The sequence below is a fragment of the Austrofundulus limnaeus genome, unplaced genomic scaffold, assembly GCF_001266775.1.
Source record: "Austrofundulus limnaeus strain Quisiro unplaced genomic scaffold, Austrofundulus_limnaeus-1.0 Scaffold390, whole genome shotgun sequence".
Lineage (NCBI taxonomy): Eukaryota > Metazoa > Chordata > Actinopteri > Cyprinodontiformes > Rivulidae > Austrofundulus > Austrofundulus limnaeus.
In genome coordinates, this window is record NW_013952792.1 from 344,999 (window position 1) to 371,703 (window position 26,705).

A 26,705-nucleotide genomic window follows, 5' to 3' on the forward strand; every position below is an offset into this window, starting at 1 on the left:
GAGTTGGCACACTTGTTCTGTGGAAAGTGTGGTTCTGCTGCTGAGAGTGGTGTCTGATTTTAATCTTGCACAGACCATGCAGGCTGGGCTTAAAAGCCTGAATTTTGCCTGAAACTCTCAGACTGAAGAAGTCTCTTGGAGGAGAGATGAAACGTTTCATTAAAGAAGAACCCGTCCAGAAGACCTATACATTTTTTTCTTTTTGATTTTTTTTACCTGGATTACTGAGATGCATCAGGACATGAGAGTAAAAGATTTCCATCCCTGTCAGATACTGCAGTATAATAAGTTATTATTGAAAAAACTTTCAAAAATAAGCATTTGGTGAATTGCCGTTTCACATTTGGATTTAACTCGGTTCAAGATGGCCACTAGTCAACTGACGTGAGAAGACACAAAAATGACTAACTCAGCCAGTTGTTGGATATTTTTGTAGCTGAGCTTCGTCCCCAATACATACTTTGTGTTCAGCAAAATGCAGGATATGTTTTCTGTTAACCCTGGCATCAATCGTTTAAGTTAACCTTGTTTGTGTTTTAGCAACATCTCACCACCACTGGATGGATTTGAATAAACTCTGACAGTATTTAGGTTCATCTAAAACTGATTAACATTTAGAGTTAACCCGTACCAAGATGTCTGTCACAGCTTGTTGACCTTAAGCTGCATGTAATGGCTTTAGCATAACACTGTACATTGAGCYAAGTTTGGGTGTGGTAGTAGCTGACGTACTCCTGGCCCTAACAGGTCATGTGAGATTATGCAGGATATTTCATAAGATCGTGCATAATGTTTTTGACCAGCATAGCTATAGCTGTCATTTCTCAACACAAAATGATCTTTGTCTTAAACTTTGTCATGAAAGGTGTAATATTCTTTCAAGACATGCAAGACCTTTAATTTTATTTTGTATTTTGCTGCATATGTGCATAATTTTTCTAAACACTATGYCCATGATGATTATATTTTGGATAATTTGGTGATACTGTGATTTTAGCCATAGTACATCTCTGGTTCCAGATGGATCGTTGTCTCTATCTAGTGGTAAGAGCATTGAATGACACAAGTCAAGTCTTGGGTTGATAACTTTAGTTTTTGCATGCTTGCTGTAGAGCCATGTTTCTACTCAACATAAATCTGAATACTTTCTTACATTTTGTCACCTTGGAAACAGCTGGACAAAAAGACAGCTTGGAAATAGCCTTTCTACTGAAAGCATGGCAACTTAAAGATACCCAAAGACACGAGCTGACAGAAAAAGATTATCCATGCCATCCAAGCTGCTTCTACTAAATACAAATTTAACTTATTTAGAAAAATACAGTATATACTTAATTCAAACCATAYAGATTGCAGTTTATTTTTTATATAAACTAAAGGGAAGTCATTTCATAGGTTTAGATTAAATGTAAATTATGAGACATGTTAAGCTATGCTTTTTTTTGTCATTTGTTAAAATATAACAGATTTCTGGGTAAAAAGTGGCTGCAGAGAATCTTGATTTAATTTGAGCTCTGTAACACAATTATCCATAAACGCTGCTGGGTTTCACCACTAGAGGGCACATGAGTACATGTTAAACAACTGGTTTGTTACAACCAGAATCCTATAGAGATATAAGACACTGGTTATAACTATTCACAATTTAATTTTCCTTCTGTATAAATATTCTGTTCTGCAGTGAGCCAAGAATTAAACTTAAAATAATTGACTGGTGCAGTTTACTGTACCAAGTGCATTTAATGCATATTCCTGTAGATGTGTAGTTATAGTGAGTACAGCAGGTGTCAGTGGGATGTAACAGTACATCCAGTGAACAGAGATCACTGCAGGTTCTTAMTATTTTGATGATATGAGTTGTAGATTGGGTATTCAGAATCTTTGCAGTTTTTTCTTAAACATTATTGTTAAACATTATTCTGAAACTGTTTTAGCTATTTTTTAAAATTCTTTTTCAGACTGGTAAACCTCTGCCCAGCTGTCCTTCTGAGAGATTTAGTCTCCAAAATGTTCTTTTATATCCAGTCCTCTTACCGACCTGTTGTCAGATTACCCAGTTGTTGCAAAATGCTCCTCCATCTGTTTCTCATTTATACCGCTTTCTTTTATAGCCTTGTGTGCTCCTTGCCAAATTTTTCCAAGTTGTACTGTGGCTATCAAATTCAAAATTAATTTTTTTTCTTCCTCCAAATTTTGACAACTTTTGTTCAAATATTTGATATGTTTACTATGTTCCATTGTGAATGAATCAAGGACATGAGATTTACTGTTTTTAACATTTTTACATTTACACAACATCCCAAATTTTTTGAATTGGGTTTGCATTTCAAAATGTCAAAGTAAAAATGTTGTAAAATCTTTTTATAAACGGAGCACAGAATAGACTGACCCCCACAAGGCGACCTAAATAAATCAACTGTGACGCTGCAGTATCTGATAAGGCAGAGTAGGTGTTGGTGCCATCAATCTATGGTGATCTGATATTGCAGCACAAATCAATCATTAGGTTCTGGACCTGTCGCTGTCTCTGTTTTTGTACATGTCTCTGTGCCTTTAACTGTCTCTTTGCTTGTCTCTGCTTCTGTGCTTGTCTCTGTATTTAAACTTGTCTTTTGCCTAGTTTGTCTTCATGCCTACATCATCCCCACAAAGGGTCACTGAGATTTATCCAGGTTTGAGCATGTAGAGGTAATTGGGTAAATTTTAAGTCAACATTCACTATATGGTTTTCATGTTTAAGCCTGTTTTTTTTTTCCACCATATATTTTTTGGACTTTTATTTACTTMCAACATACTTTCAACTGTTGAGGTTTCAAAACATTCAKCTAATTCATTCTGGTAATGTTAGCTTTCAGCAACTGTTTTGCTATTTCTATTTTATTTATTTTTTAATAAATTTATTTTTGTTACTTTGTTATTGCTACTGTTGTGCTAGTCATAGCTTTTAKGTATTGTTTTGCCCTTTTGGTTTTATCTACTATTTTGATAAATTAGCATTTAGCTACTGTTCCCTTGGTTTAAMCTTTTAGCAACTGTGTTTGTTTTTGCTTCATTATTAATTACTGCTCTAATTTCAGCTTTTAGCTATTTTGCTGAATTGAAGTTTCATGCACTGTTTTGCTAGTTGTAGCATTTAGCTTTTGTTTAGCTAATTTTATCTTTTTGCTACTGTTCAGTTAGTTTTAACCTTTCCTGTTTTTTTTTTAAGCTTTGGGCAAATATGTAGCTATTTTTTGTTTTCTTTAATCATATCGTCAACAACTTGGTTTCAGCTTCTTCACCAAACTTGGAGATATTCAGCTCTCAGCACTTAATTTTCTGTGAAAATTGTAATTTTTCCCAGATTAATCCTGCAGTTTTTATTTGAGGAAGTCTCCAAGTCCGTCTCTCTGCCTCTCATGCTTGCCACAATTATTTTCATTGAACACTGGCCTGCAGGAAGAGCCTTCACATCAGTGAGAAAGACACGGCATGCATTTCTTATGAAATATGACATGACAGATAAGCCTTGGCTGCTTGAAGAAGAGATCTTTGAAGTTTCTCCTGGTCTGCTTTGCCCTTTAAGTGCTGTTTATTTACATGCAGAGCTGAAATCATTTAATTTAGGCCATGGGTGAGCTGACATTTTCAGCCGGGTAACAGAGGAGCATCATCATCATCATCATCATCATCAAAGTGTACAGGACAACTCTGCTTCCTGGATGCTGGGTGTTCATTATGCCATGTGATTTGTTAGAGATTGGAGTTTGTGTTGTGAATAAGTTTCAGCTACTACTGCAATTAATATTAGTTCAATATTTGTAAGACTGACAATCAGGCACCCATAATAATAGCCACTATCATGTTTACTTGGGTTAATAGGCTAATTCGGCCATCTTGACTATGATTGACTCAAGTTTAGAGTTGTACATGTATATCCAAGAATGAGGGTTTGTGATGTTTTGTTATTAAAATATACCCAGTGGTTCATTACATAATTTGCTGCATTCAACAACAACATGTATATTTTGACAGTGCAGATCCTCTGGTGTTAAAAACACGGATGCTTCAGGACAGTTCAAAACACCACTGTGACCAAATGCAGCTTTACCTCACCTTTTAAATACCAACAACTTACAATGTTTTTAAATGCTATACGTTTAGATGGTCATTCTTTTAGTGTATGTGTTTGCAGTAACAAAATACTTTAAGTTCTGTTCAAATGACTTGTATTTAACAGTTTGAGGTTTTACATTTTTGCATTTGTTTTAAAACAGAAGGCGCCATGGTTCTCCTAAATTTGCCTTGTTTTTTGAAAACAAGGATGTTAAACAGACTCGCTTGTAACTATTAACTAGATCTTCGGGAGGGACCTTTTGGTTGATTAAAAAATGGCAGAAAAGGTCAATATCGTGCAATCAGCTCTTTAAACTGTCTGTTGCTAATGCTGTTAAAAATCTAATTGTGCATATTTCTCCATAGAGTGGGCAAGTCTGTGATGTAATCTGCTTGAGTGCTTAAAACTCTTCCCACATTCATCACAGCTGTGAGGCTTTTCTCCACCATGGATGAGTCGATGACGTTTTAAATGGCCGTACGTTCTGAAACTCTTCCCACACTCATCACATCTGTGAGGCTTTTCTCCAGTGCGGATGAGTTGATGATACTTCAGTTCAACTGGACTCAAAAAACGCTTCCCACACTTGTCGCAGCTGTCTTTTCTTGAGAGTGCATGAGTCGATGTTTTAAATGGTTGCACTTTCTGAAACTCTTCCCACACTCATCACAGCTGTATGGCTTTTCTCCACAGTGAATGTGTAGATCTTTTAAATGATTAAACGTTCCGAAACTCTTCCCACACTCGTCGCAGCTGTGGGGCTTTTCTCCAGAGTGACTGAATCGATGACATTTTAAATAGATGGAAAATCTAAAACTCTTCTCGCACTCATCAGAGTCGTGGGGCTTTTCTCCAGATTGGATGATTTGATGACGTTTTAAATGGCTGGACAGTCTGAAACTCTTCCTGCACTCGTCACAGCACAAGGTTTTCTTTCCAGAGATGGTGGATTCATCCAGAAGTCCAACACTGGATCCCACCTCCTCGTTATCAAGTCGATCTTGTTTGTTGTGGTTAGGAATCTGTGAAAGGAACAAATGGACAAAGATTTTTTTAAACCAGACACTAATAATGACAATTTATCATGTAGTAAAATTCTAAACTAAAATGAAAAATCTTCAGAAACAAACGGATTTATCTTGTAACTTACTTTGTCCTACAAGCTTTTTTATGTGCAACAAAATCATAATTTGTCAAATGACAGAAGTGGACAGTCCTAAATTCATTAGAACACAAGTAGTTTTGTTCATAAAACTGTCAAACTGACATAAAACTGTCTTCCACATAAATATGGGTCGGTTGCAAGTTTTGTTTCATGCCTTGGATGTACATCTACAACTGAAACTTTAAAAAGTCAACCTGATTCAAGATGGCCACTAAAGCTAACCCACCTCAGTCAACATAAAATGGCTTGAGCACAATCTAGAAATATTGAGATAAATCTGATTGGTGTAGCAGAGTCATCCTCAGTGAAGACTCAGTTCTGAGCAAAATCTTTATTTACAACTCTGGCATTAAAGGCACAGTGTGTAGGTTTTGTTGTTTTCAGCGACATCTAGTGCTTGAGTGGTTGAATCATCCTCCCTGGTCTTCCCCCCACCCCCACCTCCCACTTCCAAACACAAAGGAGTTGCTACGGTGTCTCTCAGGTGTCAAAAACCTTTGATAATTCCAACCGCGATGTCTCCCAGCAGCTTCAGGGCTAGTGATGTTTCAAGTGGTAAGATTATGAGCTTTAATAAGTAAAATTATCCCAGCTACACTGACAGACAACAAATATTACATTTATAGTATTACGACTAAAACCATTTTTGACGCCGCCACCGTGGTTTGTCCTTCATGAGCCTTCGTAGACAAGATGGCAGTGCAAGATGGCAGCTGCCTGTAGCGGCGACCCGCAACCATGGAGATATAAACAGCTTTTTATAAAGGTAAAAATAATAATACAAGGTCTTTTTCTGCAATGATTAGACAAGATTTTTTATTATTGTCATTAGTGATTATCTCAATTTTGGCTAAAAGAATTGACAAAATCCTACACACTGTGCCTTTAACTAATGGAATCAACTCCGTCTGCCTGTTTGCATATCACATGTACTACAGTACTTGTGCACTGCAAAAAAACAAACAAAAAAAACTAAAAATAAATGGCTCAAGTTCAGTTACCTCGTGTTGCCATTTGATCAGTGGTTTTAGGATCTATCGCTCCTTCCTCATTTGACATTTTTATCTGTGGCATGGTCAATGACAGTAAGTGAGAAAATACAAGTTAGGTTAACACAGATTAGTCAAACTGGGCATGTACTCTTGGTGTATTAAAGTTGCAGCAAAATGGTGTAAAAATGTTTCTCCATCAGTATTTTCGCCTTATTTTTGACTTTAAGAAATCACCTAACTAAAACAGTTTAGGCTTTTTCTTCTTACCATTTATGTGTGCAAGCTGTTTCTTTGCAGTCCTGAAGTCGACAGCTTCCTCAAACTGATCCGAACCCCAGAACTCTAAACAATTCTGTGATGGCGTCCATGGCAGCCAAAGGAGAGTTCAATTCAAAACGTCACATTTCTGTAAACAACTGATTTAAATGATGTAGCTTTCTGTAACTGTCTCCAAAATATATCACTCAGCCACCAGCACAAAATAAATGCCAGTTTCTGACACTTGGCTGAATTTGCTTGTARATGCTTTTACTTTTCTCTCAATTTTTGTTTTCCTCCCTTACGTTTATTCTCCATTTTTGCTGCTCTTATTTTTATTATTCGTTTTATTCTTCTTACTACTTCTTCCTAGCCTGGTTAAAACCAGACCCTGTCCTTCACTTTGCTTCGTACAAGGATCTGGACTTGCTGCATAGAGAATCAATTTCTTGCAGGAAGCGTGGCCTCTGCTGAATCATGTGTGTTGTTGTTGTGAAGGAGGCTAAGCTAAGAAGCTAACCGGAAATCGCGTGTGCTGTAAACAACCCCACTGAGAGGAGAAATATACCGAGCCGAACGAGACGACTGTGAATGAGAGCTGCTGCTTTGTCAGACAAATTTATTTTAATTTGGAAGCCTTATCAACACAGACTGGCTTCATTCACTTCCTCCACTGCCGTATGCTAAAAGAACTAGCAGACACTGCGCAGAACATCAACGTCATTCAAAGCTTCTGTTTGCTGATTGGCCCAGGTAAAATAAACCACAAGCAGACACTGCGCAGAAAATCGACGTTCTGTTCTCAGATTGGCCCGGCTAAAAATCTGCCAGCGAAATCCTTGTTAATGGGAGAAATTCCAGACGGAGCAGTGAAGGGAAACTAGAATTGAGCGGAGCTGTGTAGGAAGGCAAGGGCCAGGCTAACTTGTTCTTCTTCTTCTTCAGCAAACTTTTCTTCTTCTTCGGTCATTGTTGGTGGTTGGTAAACAATGAATTGGTGCATTATTGCTATCTACTGATATTGAGTTTTTTCCTCACTGCCTATGCCGGCCCAGTGATACACCGGCCCACCAGGAAAAGTCCCGGTACCCACAATGGCCAGTCCGCCCTGTGTGTCTCTTGCTGAACCCTTTTTCCCCTCTAGCAGAAGTGCCCTTTCCATCTCTTCCTTTTGTTTAATGGTCTTAATCTCATTCTCAGATTCCTTGTTGGGAATAACTCTCAGCCACTACCACACCAGATTTTAGCTCAATATCTATGAAATTATAATTGTCAGCAGAGCTCTGGTTGGTTCAATATTGATTTTGTTTTAGATATTTGAGTTTATGGTTTTATGTGTGTGCTCCAACTCAAAATAGTCTTGTTTCATAAATTTTCTCACAAGTTTAACATGTTTTTTTTTCTTTCACCTTCAGTGTGGTTGATAACAAGCAGGTTTAATGATGAAAACAGTATTAGTAGACAAATATTCCTGATTCAGTGGACAGTGGAGGAGTAGGTAAAAAGGTGCAATTTTTTTTCAGTTAAAAAGCACAAAGATGAATGTTTGACCCCATTATCACACATTTTCATGTGTAGTCATGTGATGTTTATCATCTTGTAACATGTTATTTACTCCATGTTGACTGTTCATACTCTTGATGTCCCACTCGCCCCATAGGAAGGTTAGAGGGGACGGCAGAAGGCATCAAGCTGTTAGTTCAATGCAGCAGATTGTTGGTTCCAGACTCATCCCATCCTTTGCCTTTAGTGCTTACTTACATCTTTACTTTGCTCTCTCCTGSGGTTAGAGCATAAACAAGTATGATTTGTCTTAGAATTAATACTCAGGATTAGATCTGCATGTTAAAAATACARGGCTGAAAATAATTTCTTATACACTGTATGTGTTAACACATTTAAGATGCACAGAGGGGACAGTGTTTGTGATGCTGCTCCAAGATTGTGGAATGTCCTTTTTTTATATCATTCAAGCTTTTTCCCTGTCCACTTTAATTCTACTTTAAATGCATTTTAGTTTTGCTTTTGTTTATTTTACAAGAGTTTAATTTTCTTATTGTAGTCAGCARTTCAGGAGGCATTGCCTGCTATGCTCATGAGCTGCTGCTGGCATTGTATTTATATAAGAAAGGACTTTAGGCAAAACTTATTTGCGTACACGAATAAGCCAAAATACAATATAATAAACAATTTAATGCTTCATATTTCAAATGTATTTATTCTTAGCATTTAAATGTGGCTGTATTTGTCAGACAGTTTCAGATTTTCTGCGCCTCTCACGATCCAGCCGCATGTGACGTTTCCACCTGTGCTTTCTGTCATGCTCTAGCTGTGTGTGTGCGGGCATGGGAGGGGAGGCGGGGGGTGCCTTCCTCGTCCTCGCCTCTCCGCTCCTCTCGTCACCCTCTCTCCATCCCAACATTTATTACGCACAGCTAAGGGCGCACGCGCTCCATTCAGTCGCAGTCGCTCTTGAGCGGAGAAGAAGCGGCTCGTCGCGCGCAGCTGAGCCGTGATGAGCCGGTCTACGCTAATCGGTCCCGCTGTAGAGGCGGAGGACGAGGAGGCTGGCTAGAAGCGGAGGGTCTGGGGTCCGGGGTGGGGTGCAGACTGGAACCGGTTTGTTCTGACTAATATCTGCTGCTGTCGTTCTGCATCATGCTGTACTTCCAGCTGGTGATCATGGCTGGGACCATCATGCTGGCCTACTACTTTGAGTACACGGACACCTTCACCGTGCACGTGCAGGGATTCTTGTGCTATGACACCATGTACACCAAACCGTACCTGGGACCTGAGGACAGGAGCGCCGTCCCGCCCATCCTGCTGTACACTGTGGTGGCTGGACTGCCTACGCTGCTGGTGAGTACAGCCACCTCCCCCTAACGCGCACACCTCTCCAGCATCTGCAATTAACATAATCACCACACACACACACACACACACACACGATGTAGCTTGAGGTCAGTTTTCTTGGCCCTTCAGTTTGAGCATGCTTTATTAATGCATGACCTTACACATGCAAATGCCTCTCCCCTTGTCGTCATGGTAATTAGTATTTCAGTCCATCTTTTGGCTACGGGGCTTTCTAAAATATTGCTGCATGGCCATGCTTAAAAAACATTGACTGTGTCAGAAATTTACTGATTTGGCTTTGAGCCAGGAGAGGCAAAGCCACTTTTAACTGCTGTAATATAATTTCACAGTGAGGATTATCATCATGAAATGTTATTTTTGAACAGGATACTGCAYATAACAGAAGCAGCCAAAAATACATTTGCAGCTTGTTTTCATTTTTATCTTCTGTCTAAGGATGTTAATTTAGCTGAACTCAAATGTTATACAGCTGTTTTCATTTGAAGACCCAAATTTGATTTCTAGATGAGGTCAAAAGTCTGGGACACCTTCCAATAAGTAAATCCCAGTAATTCCAGCTTTCTTTTAAAGCCTTTTGTATATAAAGTATAATCATTAAATTGATATCTACCTCTTTTTTAACCTAAAAATGGTACATTTTTAGTTTTTGATTGTTTAATTTGTTCCATTGTGAATAAAAATCTGGATTTACAACGTTTGGAAATTATTGCCTTGTATTTTTATTTATGCTTAACTGAAACTCCTAATATTGAAGAAATTGGGGTTGTAAGTAGCATTGCAGTATGTTTTATTTATCTAGTCTCTGAACTTACAATATTGTTTTAAATTAAAGGTATATTTACAACGTTTGGAAATTATTGCCTTGTATTTTTATTTATGCTTAACTGAAACTCCTAATATTGAAGAAATTGGGGTTGTAAGTAGCATTGCANTGGGGTTGTAAGTAGCATTGCAGTATGTTTTATTTATCTAGTCTCTGAACTTACAAATTGTTTTAAATTAAAATTATGTTTTTCTAAATGAAGAATAACTATTTTGAATGTCTGCTTTAGACTGAAACTGTTGCTGCTTCAGGTGCTTTTTTTGTTTGAATGACTTCTAAGGACATGGGWCTAACCTTTTTCTATAAACTAACTCATAATTTGAGGAATAATAGAAGGTGGAGCAGGACAGAACTGAAATATATGGAACAGCTGAGTGTGTTATTGAAACAGAAGAATTGCTTGTTGTATAATATTTTATGTTGTAAAACAAACCCTGAACCAGTTTCACCGAAAGTCATTGAATATATGAATGATTCACAATCACACGTTTGCATCCTTTGGCTTTTTTCTGTTTCAGGAAAAAATAATCAATTTAYTATTTATCGAGAGGGACTTGACTTGCAGCTCAAAATTAGCCCTAATTACACCAAATCACCGCACCCTTTTTTAGGATGTAAAAAAAGGTGAGTCACTTATTGGTGACTAAAAAAAACTGTCCTGTCCTTTTTTTTTTAAACCTTACTTGTTGCTTTATGTTCTGCAGCTGCAAACAAAAATGACTCATGTATATGAAGAAATATTGAGCCATTGAGAATTACTGTAGAAACATTTTGTCTGGAGGCAGACAAAATGACCAACAAAGCCTCGCCTGAAAATTGCTTCAATATCAGCATCTTTTCTCATTGGCTGCACCTCATCGTGCATCACTGATRAAGACAGATGAGGGTCCTGCCAGAGGACAGTGTGAAATGAAGTAAGTGACATTTGAAAGGAGAAAGATGAAGGGGGTAAAGAGTGGAGAAKTTCAGCCCAACCAAAGGAGCGATTGAGCCAATAAACAGTTACTGTGGTCGTGTCTTCCTGACTCTGGCAGCTGGGAATCAGTTTACATTGAGGAAGATGGGAATAAAGAGACAGCACAGGGCAGGGAGGTAGTTGGGAGACTAAAAAAGTGGCACATTGTCACGGTGGTACTGTCAGCTTGTGTTGTAGCTGATGGAAAAAATGGGACAAACATGCAGCCATTTGCTGTCGGTGTCACTCAATACTTTTTTTTCTAGTCCAACYTGGCACTGGAGCTTAGCTATTTCTTGTGATCATCAGTATCAGTGACATTGTGCTTAAGGTGTGAGATTAAGGTCAATATTTAAAAGGCAACTGTTTAGGTAATACTTTAGAGTTTACCTGGTGCTGCATAAAAATMTTTGGAGATTGCCGCTTGTTAAGCCCCTTGAGGGTTTTTTGGCAATTSTCCTTCACATCTGTTTTTTTGTAATATAATTATGACACTACTATTCTCTTGTTTTTATTTTATTCTTCTCTTCTTATTTTATGATTTTTTTTTTATTGTGAAATAAAATTGAAAAAAAAAATCTTACTATTTTCAAGTAGTGCTGTCAAAAGTAGAATTGCCAGTTATGGTTCAGTTGTGGTTGAATGCAAAACCACTGTCTCCCACTGTCTTTGTGGGGTCCATATTAATCAACCTTTATTTAACCAGGTGGAAAACCCAGTGAGATCAGGATCTCTTTTACAAGAGTGACCTGGTCAAGAGGTCCACACTACACGTCACAGAGTATCAGAGAGTTAAGCTCTACATTGCAGTTAAATATGACCCCACTCATGTTAGGTGTGGCGCTGGTGTCCTCCTGACCCCCACCTGTTTAAGCGGTGGTTGGGGGGCAAAGGTGGCGTCAGGGTGGGGTTGTTAGGTGGTCTTTGTGGGTGACCTGTCTGGCTCCCGAAGAGACAGCCATGACTTYAATTTGCCAGCTTTGTTAGCGCACCACAAGGACAGCGGGAGGCCYCTTTGGGCTGTTCAGCCTTATCAATTTGTTCTAAAAAGATTTTGAATGAAGTGGTCTAAGATGTGAAGGTGGCTTACTTAGTCTACCATTGGTGAGTACCTTCCTTTGATGCACAAAGGCCCGTTGGGGGTGGGTTAGCTTTGACCTCCTCACCGCCTCAGTCTACCAAGAAATCACATTGAGGCAGCCAGAAGGCATCCAAGTCATGACTTTAAAATATTTTGTGAAAGTGCCTACTGTTTCATGTCTGGTAAAACTTAGTGAGATAGACATTTTTAACCCAATGCATGTGGCTTTGGTTATCCTTTTTAGAAGATGAGATTGTATGATAAAATGTGAGAAGTGACGAACATTTCATTCATAAAACTACTTAGAGTGTCGAAGAATACATTTTCTCATTTGGTAATTGCTCAATAGAAATTTAGCAATTTTTTTCCTCCATATTTTTCTAGCTTTATTTATTTATTTTTATATAGTCTGTCTCCCACCAATGTGGCATTGCCAGAAATAGAAATGGTTTCAGCTCAGGACATTGTCCCTATCATGATTACACACACTAACATTCACTTGTGCACATGTGCATGCACACTTGGCTGCACKGGTACATCCATTGTCAGGACTTCATTTGTTTTAGCGTTCAGTTAGGTGGAAATATTCGGACTAGGTAGGGTCAGGAGTTAGCTGGTGGAAATCCCAGTGGGGTTAACCTACAAATGAAAGATTAACTCCCCAGTGCATGGAGTGTAAAATCAGCAAAATGTTGAAAACATCACTGGATTTAAAGAGAGAATGGTAAGCTTTAGCCAATGTTCCTACCCTGCAGCTTGACAATGTCTTTATTATCATCATTTAGGAAAACTTTTTCTTCAGAGAGCTTTTAGAATATACTGTACCTGAAATATAGGTATTTGCTGTTTAGTAAAAGTATTAAAAGATGCTGAAATCACAGAAGGTTTTGATTTTGGGGTTATAGTAGCTAAATGATAAAGTAGCATGAAAAGTGTTGGCCYAGTGTTATTTTTGTCTCAGCAGCTGCAGCAGCCCTCTGGTGACAAATACACTGTTTTCCCTGCAAAAAGAAAAATTACCCAGAAAAAGGTTGWATGTTACATAACACTGAAAAAAATGTGAAAAGCACACAACTTCTGTTCAGCTTATTATGACTGCAACTGTCTGAAAAAAAACAAAATGCATTAACAGGTTTTTTTTGTCCTTTAGGAATGATCTTTATGTTATGTATTATGTAAGAATGGGGAGGGGGTACTGAATTACAAAAAAGCCAGATCTCTACTTTTCATTGTTTTATATCCTTTGTAACCTTGTATACAGTATATTTTTCGTTTGTTGGAAATTTTGAGTATACTGCATTTTAAGTTTGCACCATGTATCATTAAAGGCTAATCTATTTTCTCAAATTTACAAAGGCAATATGTGCATTATGCATCAAATTTAAAACTTTGACCAACAAGAAATCAAACKATGAAAAGCCTTAACAAAATCAAACATCATAGGAGCAAAGCAATACAGTCAAATTTCATGATGCACCGACAAAGAAGCATGTTTCTTATGAATGGTTTCTTGGTCTGTGATGTATTTAGACCAGCCTGTAACCATATGGTTTTCATGGTATTTATTTGATCAAGTATTCTTTCAAATAATCCATTAATTAATCAAATGATAGGACCCACATGTGACGCATAAAAATGTAGCTTTCAACTGTTTTTCCAGGAAGCCCTGGACTTGTACCTGCAATAAAAGTTGTGCTCTTACCTCTCTCTGCCATCACAACCGTGCAAATGGATGTTCAGTGCACAAGGAAAGATAAATGATTTGATAATTAGAAATCTTTTAGAGAACATTTGTCTATGTATACAAAAGGCATTGCATACCTCAAAGGAATGAGATGCCAAGATGGTTGTGACTGTTTTATGAAATTTGTTTTGTTTTAAGTTTATAAAATTGGACAAGCTTGTACTGAATGACGGGAAACCTGAAACATGTTGGTGTGGATTCTTATTCATTCRGGACATGGTGATTCTTTGGCATGTCTGAAAGCTACATCTTGTCCAAACAAAACCACAAACTTTTGTTTTCTSCTGTAAATATCTATTTGACAAAATATCTGTTAAAAGTCAAGGTGAGCTCCTCATTTGAATTAAGATATTGTAATACCTCTATGCTGGGAATGACAAAGTCCTGCAACTTTTTATTTATTAATATTTCACTTGGTAAAACAGGACCTAGTTTTCTCTCAAAGCTTGTTAGATTATTGTAAATAAAGACACATCAGGGGTTTCATGTGCAAAGACGTGCATACACGTTCTATTGGAACATGGAGTATGCCTAAATTGAGAGAATTCAGAGCGTACACAGAAATCCTATCATGTTTTCTTAGTTTTACATTGATCTGGATGTAGGAAATGCACATGAAACACTTCCCTTGMCACTCATCCATTTAAATCAGTAAATAGATGCAAATCTGTTCTGTATGTGTTTAGGAACTTCAAGAAAGAATAGTTGCTTCTAGAATAAATGGAGACATAAAAGCAATGTGTTTGACATGTTTCTCTTCTGGCTTTAGTACAGAGTGCAGAAGTGACAGTGTGTGAGGTTGTTGCTGACAAGTGCTGCAGGGCTGAGGTAAAGGTATTTCCAACTTTAGGCATGTGTTGAATGACATACTGTAGCTRCTGTAAAAATGGGTACTAATGATGGTTGAACTGTCTCAAGCTATAGTTTAACCTGTAAAAGAACAGTGTCACCCATCCCACACTGTCAGCTTGTAGTCTATTCCCACTGTTTATTACAGTGGGTGAATTGGATACTAGGCCACCTCACTGCAAAGCTGGTGTTACATTTTTTTTCCTACCCATCTGAAATACAGATACATCCCATACAGCTGGCATGATTTAGCGTAGGGTCGACAGGCACAGTCCCAGTCTCTCTGCYAGCTCCTTCTAAAATGTCACTGTTTCTAGAAACCCCAGTGCGAGTATGACTGGGCAGCGTAAAGCTCCTAGCCGTGTCACACTTCAGCGACTGCCACAACTCCAAGCACATTTTGGTTTCTGGAAACCATGGCTGATGAGCCAGAAAATCCTTTCAGCCCCTCATTACGCACCGTGCCACTTCCGATAATATTAATCCTTCAATAAAAAAAAGTAATAACAATCCTGAGACTAAAGTTGTTGTTAAAGATACATTATGTTCCGCACCACTTTTCACATTCTCAAAAATCCCTTCAAYCTTTGACCAAAAYAACTACAACTCTGTCATTTCTCTGCATAATATTATTGTAATTTAAAACTGACATGAAATGACAATACCCACTTGTCTGTACTGTTATTTTGCTTAAAATACAAACACACACTGGCAAAAAATATTATCAGCCCTTTGCCAGCAGGAGATATTAACCTCCTGCACACACAACACGTAAACCACCACCCCTCCAAACATCATATGAAAACTTAGTTACAGCCATTCCTGCTTTTTCTACTGTAGTAAAATAAAATTCACTGATAAAATACTGATAGACCTTGTGAGAAGACAAAAGACTTGCTGTGCATATCTGTTCCCAGTTTGTCAGGTCATCTTGCTCCTAAAGTGTTTTGACAAAACTGGTGTCCTTGTTCTTCCCCGCTGAAAAGCCAGATGAAAATATTTGTTTACACACTTGGGTAGATAGATTCTCYTGCTTGCATCTGTTTCCTCACTGATGTTGTGTTTGACTCTTCCTTTATAATAAATTGCTGAAAAAAGGGTTTTCCTATCTCTCATCTTTTTGCCATGACTTCCAACATGTGTTAATGTGGTTCTTTTTTTCTCCAACAGTGCTCATTAATTCAGCTCAGAAAGTGTCAGCATGACAACAAACTGTTATTTGTCACTAAAAGACAAAAAAGCTGCTTGGCTGAGATACGCAATTATTATGCCAATCTGGACAGAGGAAGTCTCAGCATATGTTAGGAAAAAGAATATGAACATTAGTAACTGTTGTAGGATTTGGGCCTATTGCAGTAGTGAAAGGGGTCTAGTAGCTGAAAACACTCTCTTCAGTGGGACAGATGGTACAGGTATGCACGTATTTTTTCTGTCTGCAAGCCAGGGATGTTTGTGATTCTTTGTATTTCAATGGTTTTATAGATCATTGTAGGAGGAGATATCCTTTCTGGTAGTAAGCAGCTGCGCACGTCAGTGCTTCTATTCTGAATAAAAGCCCGGTGCACGTAAACACTCGTCACGATCAGATTGTGCCCATGTAAACGATACATTCTGATTGTTTAATCTGAATAMATTTCAATCTGATCAAAGAATTTTGTGCATGTAAACATAGCTAGTGAAGCAGCCTACAAGAAAGGACAGAGCAGATTGTAGTTCTTGAGGAAGCTAAGATCCTTCAGATGCTGCAGATCTTTTTTAATCTGTTGTTGAGAGCATCATCTCTTCTGCCATCATCTGTTGGGGCAGCAGCRTCAGAGCCAGGGACCTAAAAAGGCTAAACAACCTGATAAAGAAGGCTGGTTCTGTTCTGGGGACGACTGTGTAATCTCTGGAGATGATGGTGCAAAGAAGAATTTTACATAAAATCAAGAACATCGTGGACAACCCTGACCATCCTCTTCATCAGACTGTCATAGAAAAACAGAGTGTTTTCAGTTGGAGGCTTCTTCAATTTTGCTGTAATACAGACCGCTACAGAAGATCTTTCCTGGCCACAGCCATCAGCATCTACAATAAGTTTTTAATGAAATGAGTTACTACATCTAATTTCCCTCTGGGATCAATAAAGTATTTTTGRATTGATTGACTTTGACTTGTCTTTTTTCTTTTGTATAGAGTCTTGAAATGTCTTGTGAACTGTTGCTAAATAAATAAATTGAATTGACAATTTGAAAATCATTCTTATTTTTAAGATGCACATGAATATCTACAGATCAGCCCGTGCAGCCTATAGTTATGTATTCTGGGCTTATGGAAAAACAGGCCAGATTCCAAAGCACATGTACTTATGTAGACCACCCYTTACATCTCAGTACTACTGAGTAACTTCCATCCCTCTGTGTATTTCACAGCTGTTTCTGTACAGATGGAGCCCACAGTCATGAGCTACAGTATGTGACTGTGAAAAAACAAGGCTGCAAACTACTCTCTATACAAAACACTTATCTGAGTATTTTTTCTTYGTCTTCTGGTTTTCCACTAGATTACAATAACTGAGACCGTGCTGTTCCTGGTCCAGTACACATCCAAAGAGTTTGACCGGTCAGAGAAGACCGTAGCCACAGGAGACTGTTGTTACTTCAACCCATTGGTGCGACGGACCTTCCGCTTCCTTGGTAAGTCTCAGGCATGTGTAGTTTTTGTTATTCACTGAAAAAAGAAACACGCCATTTCCCTACCACCTTTAGAAAAAGTTCACTAAAATGGAAATGTTTGTTTACAGTAGGAATGTAAAATTAAYGGAAATGTAAGGATTCACAGATGTGCATGTTAAAATGCAAACAACATAAGAACAGCTATGTACTGATGCAGTTTTGGGACTAAATGTATGTGTGTGTGTGTATATATGTGTATGTGTGAGATACAATTTTATTTTTTTTTTAATTTAAGACTCATACATACCATACCATACCACTTTATTTCTAAAGCACTTACAAAACAACATAGCAGCTGACCGAAGTGCTGTACAAATGTATAAAATAAAACACCAAATAAAAAAACAACAATACAAAGATCACAGATACCAAAAAAGAGCACAGTATTAAGACACAGATGCTAAATCACTCTGGGTTAAAAGCCAAAGAGAAGAAATGTGTTTTTAAGTGAGTTTTCAAAACAGAAAGATTTGGGGCCTGCCTGACCTTCAGCGGCAGCTCATTCCACAATTTAGGAGCCAGAGCTGCAAAAGCTCTGTCTCCTCTGGATTTGTAAAGGGTATTTGGGATTACTAAAAGGTTCTGGTCAGATGAGCTAAGAACACGTGATGGTATATACAGGTGAAGCAGTTCAGTCAAATAAGAAGGGCGAAGACCAYTAAGAGACTTAAAAACAAACAAAATAACTTTAAAATGGATTCAAAGCTGAACAGGTAGCCAATGAAGTGAAGCCAAAACTGGTGTTATATGCTRTCGTTTACCTACGCCAGTTAAAAATCRTGMAGCAGCATTTTGCACCAGCTGCRAACGTGAGAGAGAAGCCTGGCTAATTTCAATCAAAAGAGTTACAGTAATCCAGACGTGAGGTGATAAAAGCATGGATTGCTGTCTCTAAATGTTGCCTAGACAGAAAAGGTTTGATTTTTGACAAACGTCTCAGCTGAAAAACAGAAGACCACAGAGTTGACCTGACTCATGCTGCAGAAGAACTGCATCAGCACTGGTATAAATGGGAACAAACTGAAAGTGTTTCCCACCCTGATTAATGGAAATTAAAAGTTAAAAAAAAATATAATAAAATGTTAATAAATGTTTTATTTCTAATATAGATAATATATTTTTACTCATTGCTGTTGTTTGGCACTTTTTTGTAACTCCTCTGCTGCTGCTGGCATGTTTGTTCATTTTGCACAAGGCCTAATTTTGTGTATTGTTTATTGTGAGTCAGGTTTTAAAAAATTGTTTTGTAATTTCAAAAGAAGACATGTTTGAGTGGTCATTTTTATCACATAATRTATAATTCATCTCAATAACAATAACTGAAACAGAATTCACTTGTTTTGTTGTATTGCATTGAAATCTCAGCTTGTTGAATCCATAGGTCTATAAAGAAGTGAAAGTAAAATTATTTTAACAGAAAATGACTTTGGTAAAAGTTAATTTCACTGATGAGAAAAGTACTTAAGTAAAAGTCATAAAACTRTTCACAAAAATCGAGACAGTAAAAGTACTTTTACACACTCTCTAAGAAATAAACTGTTAAATTTACATAACCAAACTGGTTCCACTAAACCAAGTTGAGTAAATTGTGCGATATCCATATTTTCATTAAAAGAAAATTACTTAGTACATTTACTTTATTAGGAAGTAAATGTACTTAGTTGCTATAAACCTCTGGTTAAATCAAACTAATATTTAATTGCACTGTATCATGATTAATGGCTGAATCAAATTGCATTCTATAACTTTTTGCTCCTCRTGTACTTTGAGTGAATTGAATTGTTTGCAGTGTATGAAGATATGTGACTAGAGACCAGAGATGCATAGCCCTAGTTTAGAGATGAGCACTTTAATACCAACAGATATGACATTTTTGTGTAAGTGTGAGAACATTTGTCATTTGAGAGGCTGTAATCCATTTGTCTGATTATCCTTAAGTATACTTGATCTTATATTACTATAAATGATGATGATGATGATAGAGATGATATGAGAAAATATTTTTACTCAGTTGAAAGGTCTACAGAGTTTAAGAAACATCACAGTGAAACATCCACAGGAAACAAATGCAGTTTGACTCAGTCAGACAAACATAATGGGRGACCTCTGGCTTGTTCTTGTCCTGCAGTGTGTCATGTTTAAATGAGTGCAGAAGAAGATTTGACCCCTGAGGAGAAATCCACTTGGTGGCCCAGCTTTACCCCCACATTTTTACAACGAGCAGACTATTCACATGTCTCATTAATGCTACAGAGGCTTTCATTTCAGAATAAAGCTGCTTTTGTCCACAAGATACTTTTCAAAATGAGTGTATCATGTGTTATACACTCGTGCACTATTTTATTACTTTCAGGATTATGTCTTGTTGAAGGACGGTTGCAGTTGCTTTTTTCTTTGCAATTTTATGRCCTTAGCCGCAGTTTTTTGCGTTAACCTTAAAGCAGYGAGAGTTCCAAAGTGGGAGGATTTGGGATTATAGTGAGTTTACTCTAATACACAGGAACATGTTCATCATGGAGAATTAAGCAGTCATATTACAATAAACTTGAAGTTAGGAGCACCAAAGAGYCAAGTATACTCTATCCAAAGCTGAACAGTTGACATATGGTCACATTGTTGTGACATGTTCATTTTCACACACACCATTCATGGTTCATGAGACACACGGTTCAGAGCTCCTTGGAAACACCACCTTCTGTTGTTCACATCACAGCACAGGTTATTTCCCATTTGAGTTTCCAMTCAGATATCCACCTAATGGCCACAAATCTGTCACAGATAGAGTCCCACTTTACAGCAAACAAATTCCTCCATGCACAATATTTGTGCTCGCTCCATCTGTGAGTTTTTGACCATGTGACTGTCTGGAAGAGTCCTATAGATGCATACTGACTGCTTCAGACAACTGCTCCTCAAAACTATCCCTGTTGTTTGGATGCACAACAGCTGGCTTGTGGAAGCGGAGCAGTTGAAGCCAAAGTTGAAGCAATGTGTGAGAGCTTTTCTGCATAAACAAACATGCCAACAAACTTCTGACCAATCACACAATACTTGTATTTGCTTGTGAAAAACATTTCCGCCCAGGCCTCGTCAAGAAGGGCCTGGCAAAGCCACTCTACGAACAAAATCTTGTGATTTTCGTCAAACTACTACATCAGTGAGAGCTGTTTTTGCTGCTTCAGATGTAGTGTGCTTTGTCTTTAAGTCATAAAAATGTCCCCTTTAGTCATTTTGCCCAGGTGTCTCCACTCTATTCATCAGCTGCAGTCCATTTATGCTCTGGTTTTACCCTCATCCAGCAGTCCACGTTTATGCTTATAGTCCCTTTTTTGAGTCCATATTTTCTTATTTAGGTTAAAGCATAAAACAAGAGTGACATCACTGAAAAGTCGTAACATTTCACGCAGAATGCTCCTTTGTGTCCTACAGCTTCCATAGAAAAGGCCCCATTGTTCCTGAATAATTTCTTTAAGGGCAAAAGAAAATCCTGTCTTTGCTAATTTCAGAATGCTCCAGTGTTCACACAAGGCTTCCACCATTCACTTGTTCATGTGTGCTGGAGAGGTTCTGTTTGTGTGTGTCAGTGTGTATATTTGCACATTTGCACATCATTTGGAGCAACATGATGATGTGAGCTGGTCCTTCTCTTGGCTCCACCACATTCTCCTCTCATTCATGCCTGGCGTAACTCTGCATAATGACTCACAGGGGTGGTGCTGGTGGCGAAAGATTAAATTTAGAACTCAGCCGAGGGTCGTGGTGTTCTCACACACTCTGTGTTTTATTATCTTTTAGTATTTTGAAGCTCTGTCTGTTGCATTTCAGTTTGATTTTTAACACCCAAAAGGAAAGGTAGAGCGACAATGATTTTGCCCATGTGTGTTCTTGTATTTGTTACCTTTTTATGACTCTTTCTGATGTACACATCTACCTTGTCTAAACCAGTGGTACTTAAGGTAACCAAAGCTTGGTCCTAATACGATGGAACTCCATTTTTGGGTTGGGGGTTAGGTTTAGGACTAAAGTGTGAATTGAGTTCAGGTTAGGTATGCACGGGGGGGGTAGGTTTAGTGCAAGGGATCAGAGTTAGGCAATAGAAACAACCGAAAAAAATGGAAGTCAATGAATTGTTCTAATTAGGATAGAAATACATACTTGTGTGTTTTGTCTGTACCATACGCAGCAGAGGTGATTACTCTTAGACTGCAAGGGAAGCTCAGCTTCCCCCAAAATATCCAAAAAATAAGTGATCAAATATATACTGTTGTGTGTACATGTMACTGACTAAATATGCACTACAAAGCGCTCAACTTGTGTTCAAAATCAGCTTCTTATCATTGGTAACAACGTGGCTTTCCTCTCATTCATTCCCGYAGCTTCACAGTTATGATTTTATTTATGAGTCACAAAATGCAGGTTTATGTTGATAATGAAAAAGTATTTCTATTAATCCATTTTAATTAGAATATTTTTACTTAATTGCTTCCGTACACAGTGCTCTAAACAGTGCGGACGCTGAGCGTCCACAGAGTTTAATAGCTAAGCAAAGAGTGCAGCTAAACGAGACATTGGATAAATGCTGGGCTTAATTGTCCTGCCCATCGGAAGCTCGGCGTCTCTGGGGGTCTGTGGGGCAGTGGGCTGGTCGCTGCTGGCCTGGACGCTCAGCTTCTGCGTGATGATTGGATGATCTTTCGGAGGCTGAATCCCAGCGAAATGAGCGAATCAGCAATTTTTTTGGTGTAAACATCCGTGGGAGCAGTTTTTAATTTAAATTATATACTGTATATATATATATTTTTAAATTTCTGGTGGGTTTTTTTGTAGCTGCTTGTGTTTGGAGACTGACTTCTATCACTCTTTCTGCTTCTATTGCAGTTTCTGTCCAGCAGGTGCTGCTGATCCCCTCCACCATCACAAAGCACTCACAGGCAGGCACACTTCACACTAGCCTCGTGCCAGCCCCAGCTAGCGAGCTAGCTAGGTAGCAAGCTGCACATAATGTCAGACAGTTATATGATTTCATGATGTAGGCCGAAATTGAGCTTCCCTTCCTTGAAAGACAAGCATCCGCCACTGATAAGCAGAATATCTCATGAATTACTTAGTTTTAGGATTTTAAGTACATTTTTAGAAAGTAGTCACTGAGTTGAAATCAAAAAAAGATTTTAGATTGAATTCTACAAATTTTTTAACAAAATACAAAGATATTGTTTGTCATCATTGATTTTGTTTGTAATAAATCTGTTGTTTGATCATGCAACTGGCTGATCACACAGAACATCCATCAACACTTCATCACTTTGAGCCTCGGCACTGGCTTATTTTTTTCTCATGTTGACTATTATACCTCTGTTACTATCTCGCTTTGCAAGACAGAGGCTCATCAGGAGCGGGCTGGCTCCAATCCTCATCACTGCCTTTCTAGATTCAGAAGTCAGAGGGAGGCCAGAAGGTATCAAAGTGAGGCATATGTATCTCATCAAGTAATGCTACGACTTTTATTTTTTTATTCATGTGCAGCCCACTCTCCTAACAAATGTGCCTACATGTAATATAAAGCTTAGAGTATCTTTAAAAATTAAAGTGTGTCCCTTTTGCAGTATTTATCCATACAGAAATAACCTCCACAACATTCTGCCGGTACTCAGAGGTGACATATGCAGTTAGTTTACACCCACAGGTGACTCAGAGAGCTGGTGCAGAAAAAAACCACTTGCATTCCTTGATGCCATGTCTATCACCTGCCATCTTTCATGCCAGAGTTTTAAACTAAAATCATCTTGTGATGGGAAATTAGTGGTTATGAGCAATCTTATCTTGCCAGATTCAGCAATAATAATTAATTTAATTTGTAACGTACTTCTCATTAACAAACAGGCTTTGTCTCTTTTATCTCATTAGCTGTTTAACTCATAATACTGGTAATGAATGGTAATGGCAAATATTATGTACATTAAAATTACTATAATTAAATACATTAAGTACTAATATGCTACTGTATCTGTAACTTAATGCAATAGCACATAGGCAATGCATTATTTCTGTTTTTAAAATGATTTCTAAACAAATTTTGTGATGCTGTTTTATTTATTTATTGTTTTACCATGAATCTGGTGGTTCAATGTTATACTTTCAGAACCTCGTATTTGTCCATGTCTTAGGAAGTAGAATGTGGTAGTAGTTGAGAGTCATCTTGAGCACATACTCCAAGCACTACGAATTGCACAACATCCTTGCTTAAAACATCAGCAGTACCTTGGAGTCAATTTTGTGTCTCATGAATCAATTAACAAATTTTACGAAAACTGAAATAACATTGTAAGAACGTCTACAGCTAATTAACTTTCAGAAAACAAAAATAATTCTAGATGGCTTCCACAGCTAATTCCTAACACTGTAATGATTATTTGATATCAAAAGGAAAAAAAATTGTATAGGTCYTCTGGACGGGTTCTTCTTTAATGAAACGTTTCGTCTCTCTTCCAAGAGACTTCTTCAGTCTGAGAGTTTCAGGCAAAATTCAGGCTTTTGAGTCCTGCCTCCAGGTGACTGATACTCACATCACATGGCTATCGTTCACACCTAATTAATACCTATTGTTAACAGGGGGTGGAGAGATACTGCCAATGGCAGCGCTGTAGGAGGGGGACAACTGAAAACGGAGGCCTCCACCTCTGTTYAATGATGGACGGTCTTTCTTCACAAAAATGGCTTCTTTTACTCCTCTCTCAAACCAACGTTCCTCCCTATCAAGAATGAGAACATCCTCATCTCTGAAAGAGTGACCGCTGGCCTGTAAATGAGTGAAAACTGCAGAGTTCTGGCCATTAGATGTAGCTCGTCTGTGTTGGGACATTCTTTTGAACAGTGGTTGCTTTGTTTCCCTGATGTATAACTGGTCGCAGTCCTCCTGGCACTTAACAGCATATACAACATTGCTCTGTTTGTGCCGGGGCACCGGATCTTTGGGGTGAACCAGCCTTTGCCGTAATGTGTTTTGGGGTTTGAAAGCTACTGGGACATCATGTTTAGAAAATAAACGTCTCAGTTTCTCCGAAACACCCGCAACATACGGAATAACCACTGGTTTGGGTCTGGGTTTGGGGTCTTCATTCTTCATTAATAGGTATTAATTAGGTGTGAACGATAGCCATGTGATGTGAGTATCAGTCACCTGGAGGCAGGACTCAAAAGCCTGAATTTTTCCTGAAACTCTCAGACTGAAGAAGTCTCTTGGAAGAGAGACGAAACGTTTCATTAAAGAAGAACCCGTCCAGAGGACCTATACAATTTTTTTTCCTTTTGATTTTTTACCTGGATTACTGAGATGCATCAGGACGATTATTTGATATGGTAGTAACCGAGTCATTCACAACACACATAATACATGAGTGTGACGTGATATCATGAGACTATGCGTGATATTTTCAAGGTTTGATAAAAACGGCTATAACCCATTTATCAACATAAATGAGAAACCTCTGTAATAAAAGGAGGTGGGTGATATGCATTCCTTCAAGGAATGGCAGCCTTTTAATTCCTAGTTATTCTGTGTAAAGATAATAGTAGCATGACTGTGAAATACAGATTGGTTTTGTGGAGACAGCAGATTTTTGAAATCTTGTCCTCCTCCACTGATGGTGCTTTGTTCTTTAAGCATGAATTCCACAGTCTGAGTGCTACGGGGTGGGTGTGGGGTGGGGGGGGGACATCAGATGCACATGTTCCATAAAATATGGATTAGGACTTTCACACTGTGTCACGTTGTATTCAACACCTCTGCTCTAATATTCCTAAATGTTGCCTGTAAGGGGAGTTCAGGGGACTGGGATGACTTTGAGTCTGCAGCGCTGTGGATGTACTGGCATTAGATCAAAGGATATGTATACTGAACAAATCACCACTGCCCTCCACCCACCAGAAACAAAACAAAACAAAACAAAAAAACTCAAACATATGCATTCAGTATGACAAGAGGGTCAAAGATACCCAAGGAGACTGCTCGCACTAGACGACTAAGACCAAAGACATGCATGGCTCCACTGCAGCTCTGCAGCCATTTGTTGTTCAAAGCAGACAAACTGACTTAGATTCATGCCCTACTAAGCAATTTTGCTCATCTTTGTCTCTGGGTTCCCAAAGCTAGTCAGGATGGGGCTGTGGGGGTGGGAGCGCTCACATTTCCACGTCCGTGTCTTTAAAAAGCCTGTTTTATTTCGACTGCAGGAGTCCAAACAGGACTTGAAAAGCTGCCTTGACAAATCCCACCTCCTGGAAGTCTGAGTGACTGTTGTAGGGTGAAGTTCCTTCACAAACTTGGCTGGCTGAGCACCTGTTTGGTGATTCACTGTGACACAGGAGAGGAAGTAATTATTTCTGTTAAAACCTTTCAGTCAAAGAAGCTGCCTGTTTGAGTTAATGCACTGGTTCTTAAACTTTTCATGCAACACCCCTTAATGGAGGAATTACAATTTTACCTTCCCTTTGACTCAAAAAACCTAGTGACTGAGCTGTGATTGTGGGGGAAAAAAAGACAAGATAAAAAACTCTAGAWTTACAGTTTTATGTGACATTTTTTGTGTTTCTTTCTTTCCAGGAGTCTACACCTTTGGCCTGTTCACTGTAGACATCTTTGTCAATGCAGGGCAGGTAGTGACAGGGAACCTGGCGCCCTATTTCCTGACGGTCTGTAAGCCAAACTTTACGGCACTGGGCTGCCAACAGGCCCTGAGGTATATCAGCCACCAGGAGGCATGCACAGGAAACCAGGACGACATCCTGCGGGCCCGCAAGACCTTCCCCTCCAAAGAGGCTGCGCTCAGTGTTTATGCTGCACTCTATCTAGCTGTGAGTTCTCATTACTCTCATTCTACATGCTGTGTGTCCAAATATTATGTTGGGTCATGTAAGTTTATTAGACTGGCATAGCTCATTTAGGCAGCTTTCTAAGTAAATAAATTTATATCTGTAAGCATTATTTTTTCATTTTTATATTAAGCATTGTACACTGATGAATGAATTCCGAGTTTAAAATGTGAGTGGATCTGTCATACTTGTTTTCACTGCTTTCGCTTTCAAGTTTTACTTTAGACAGAATAATTTAGTAAACTGTTGGTTTGCCTTCAGCCTCTTGGTGGCTGATATGTAT

The 26,705-nt window shown here is 38.4% G+C and overlaps 1 protein-coding gene across 3 annotated transcripts in view; it reads left to right on the plus strand.

The window, feature by feature from the left end:
• plppr5b (phospholipid phosphatase related 5b) overlaps window positions 1-26,705 on the plus strand; it is a 33,942-nt gene that overhangs the window by 2,457 nt on the left and 4,780 nt on the right. Inside the window, exons 4-6 of one of the 3 annotated variants that reach the window (XM_014023798.1) lie at window positions 9,185-9,373; window positions 17,383-17,515; window positions 26,154-26,404. In XM_014023798.1, coding sequence (XP_013879252.1) covers window positions 9,185-9,373; window positions 17,383-17,515; window positions 26,154-26,404 — 573 coding nt within the window. Of the gene's footprint in view, window positions 1-8,849; window positions 9,374-17,382; window positions 17,516-26,153; window positions 26,405-26,705 lie in introns of those variants that run through there. The other 2 variants (XM_014023799.1, XM_014023800.1) reach the window with 2 other exon arrangements.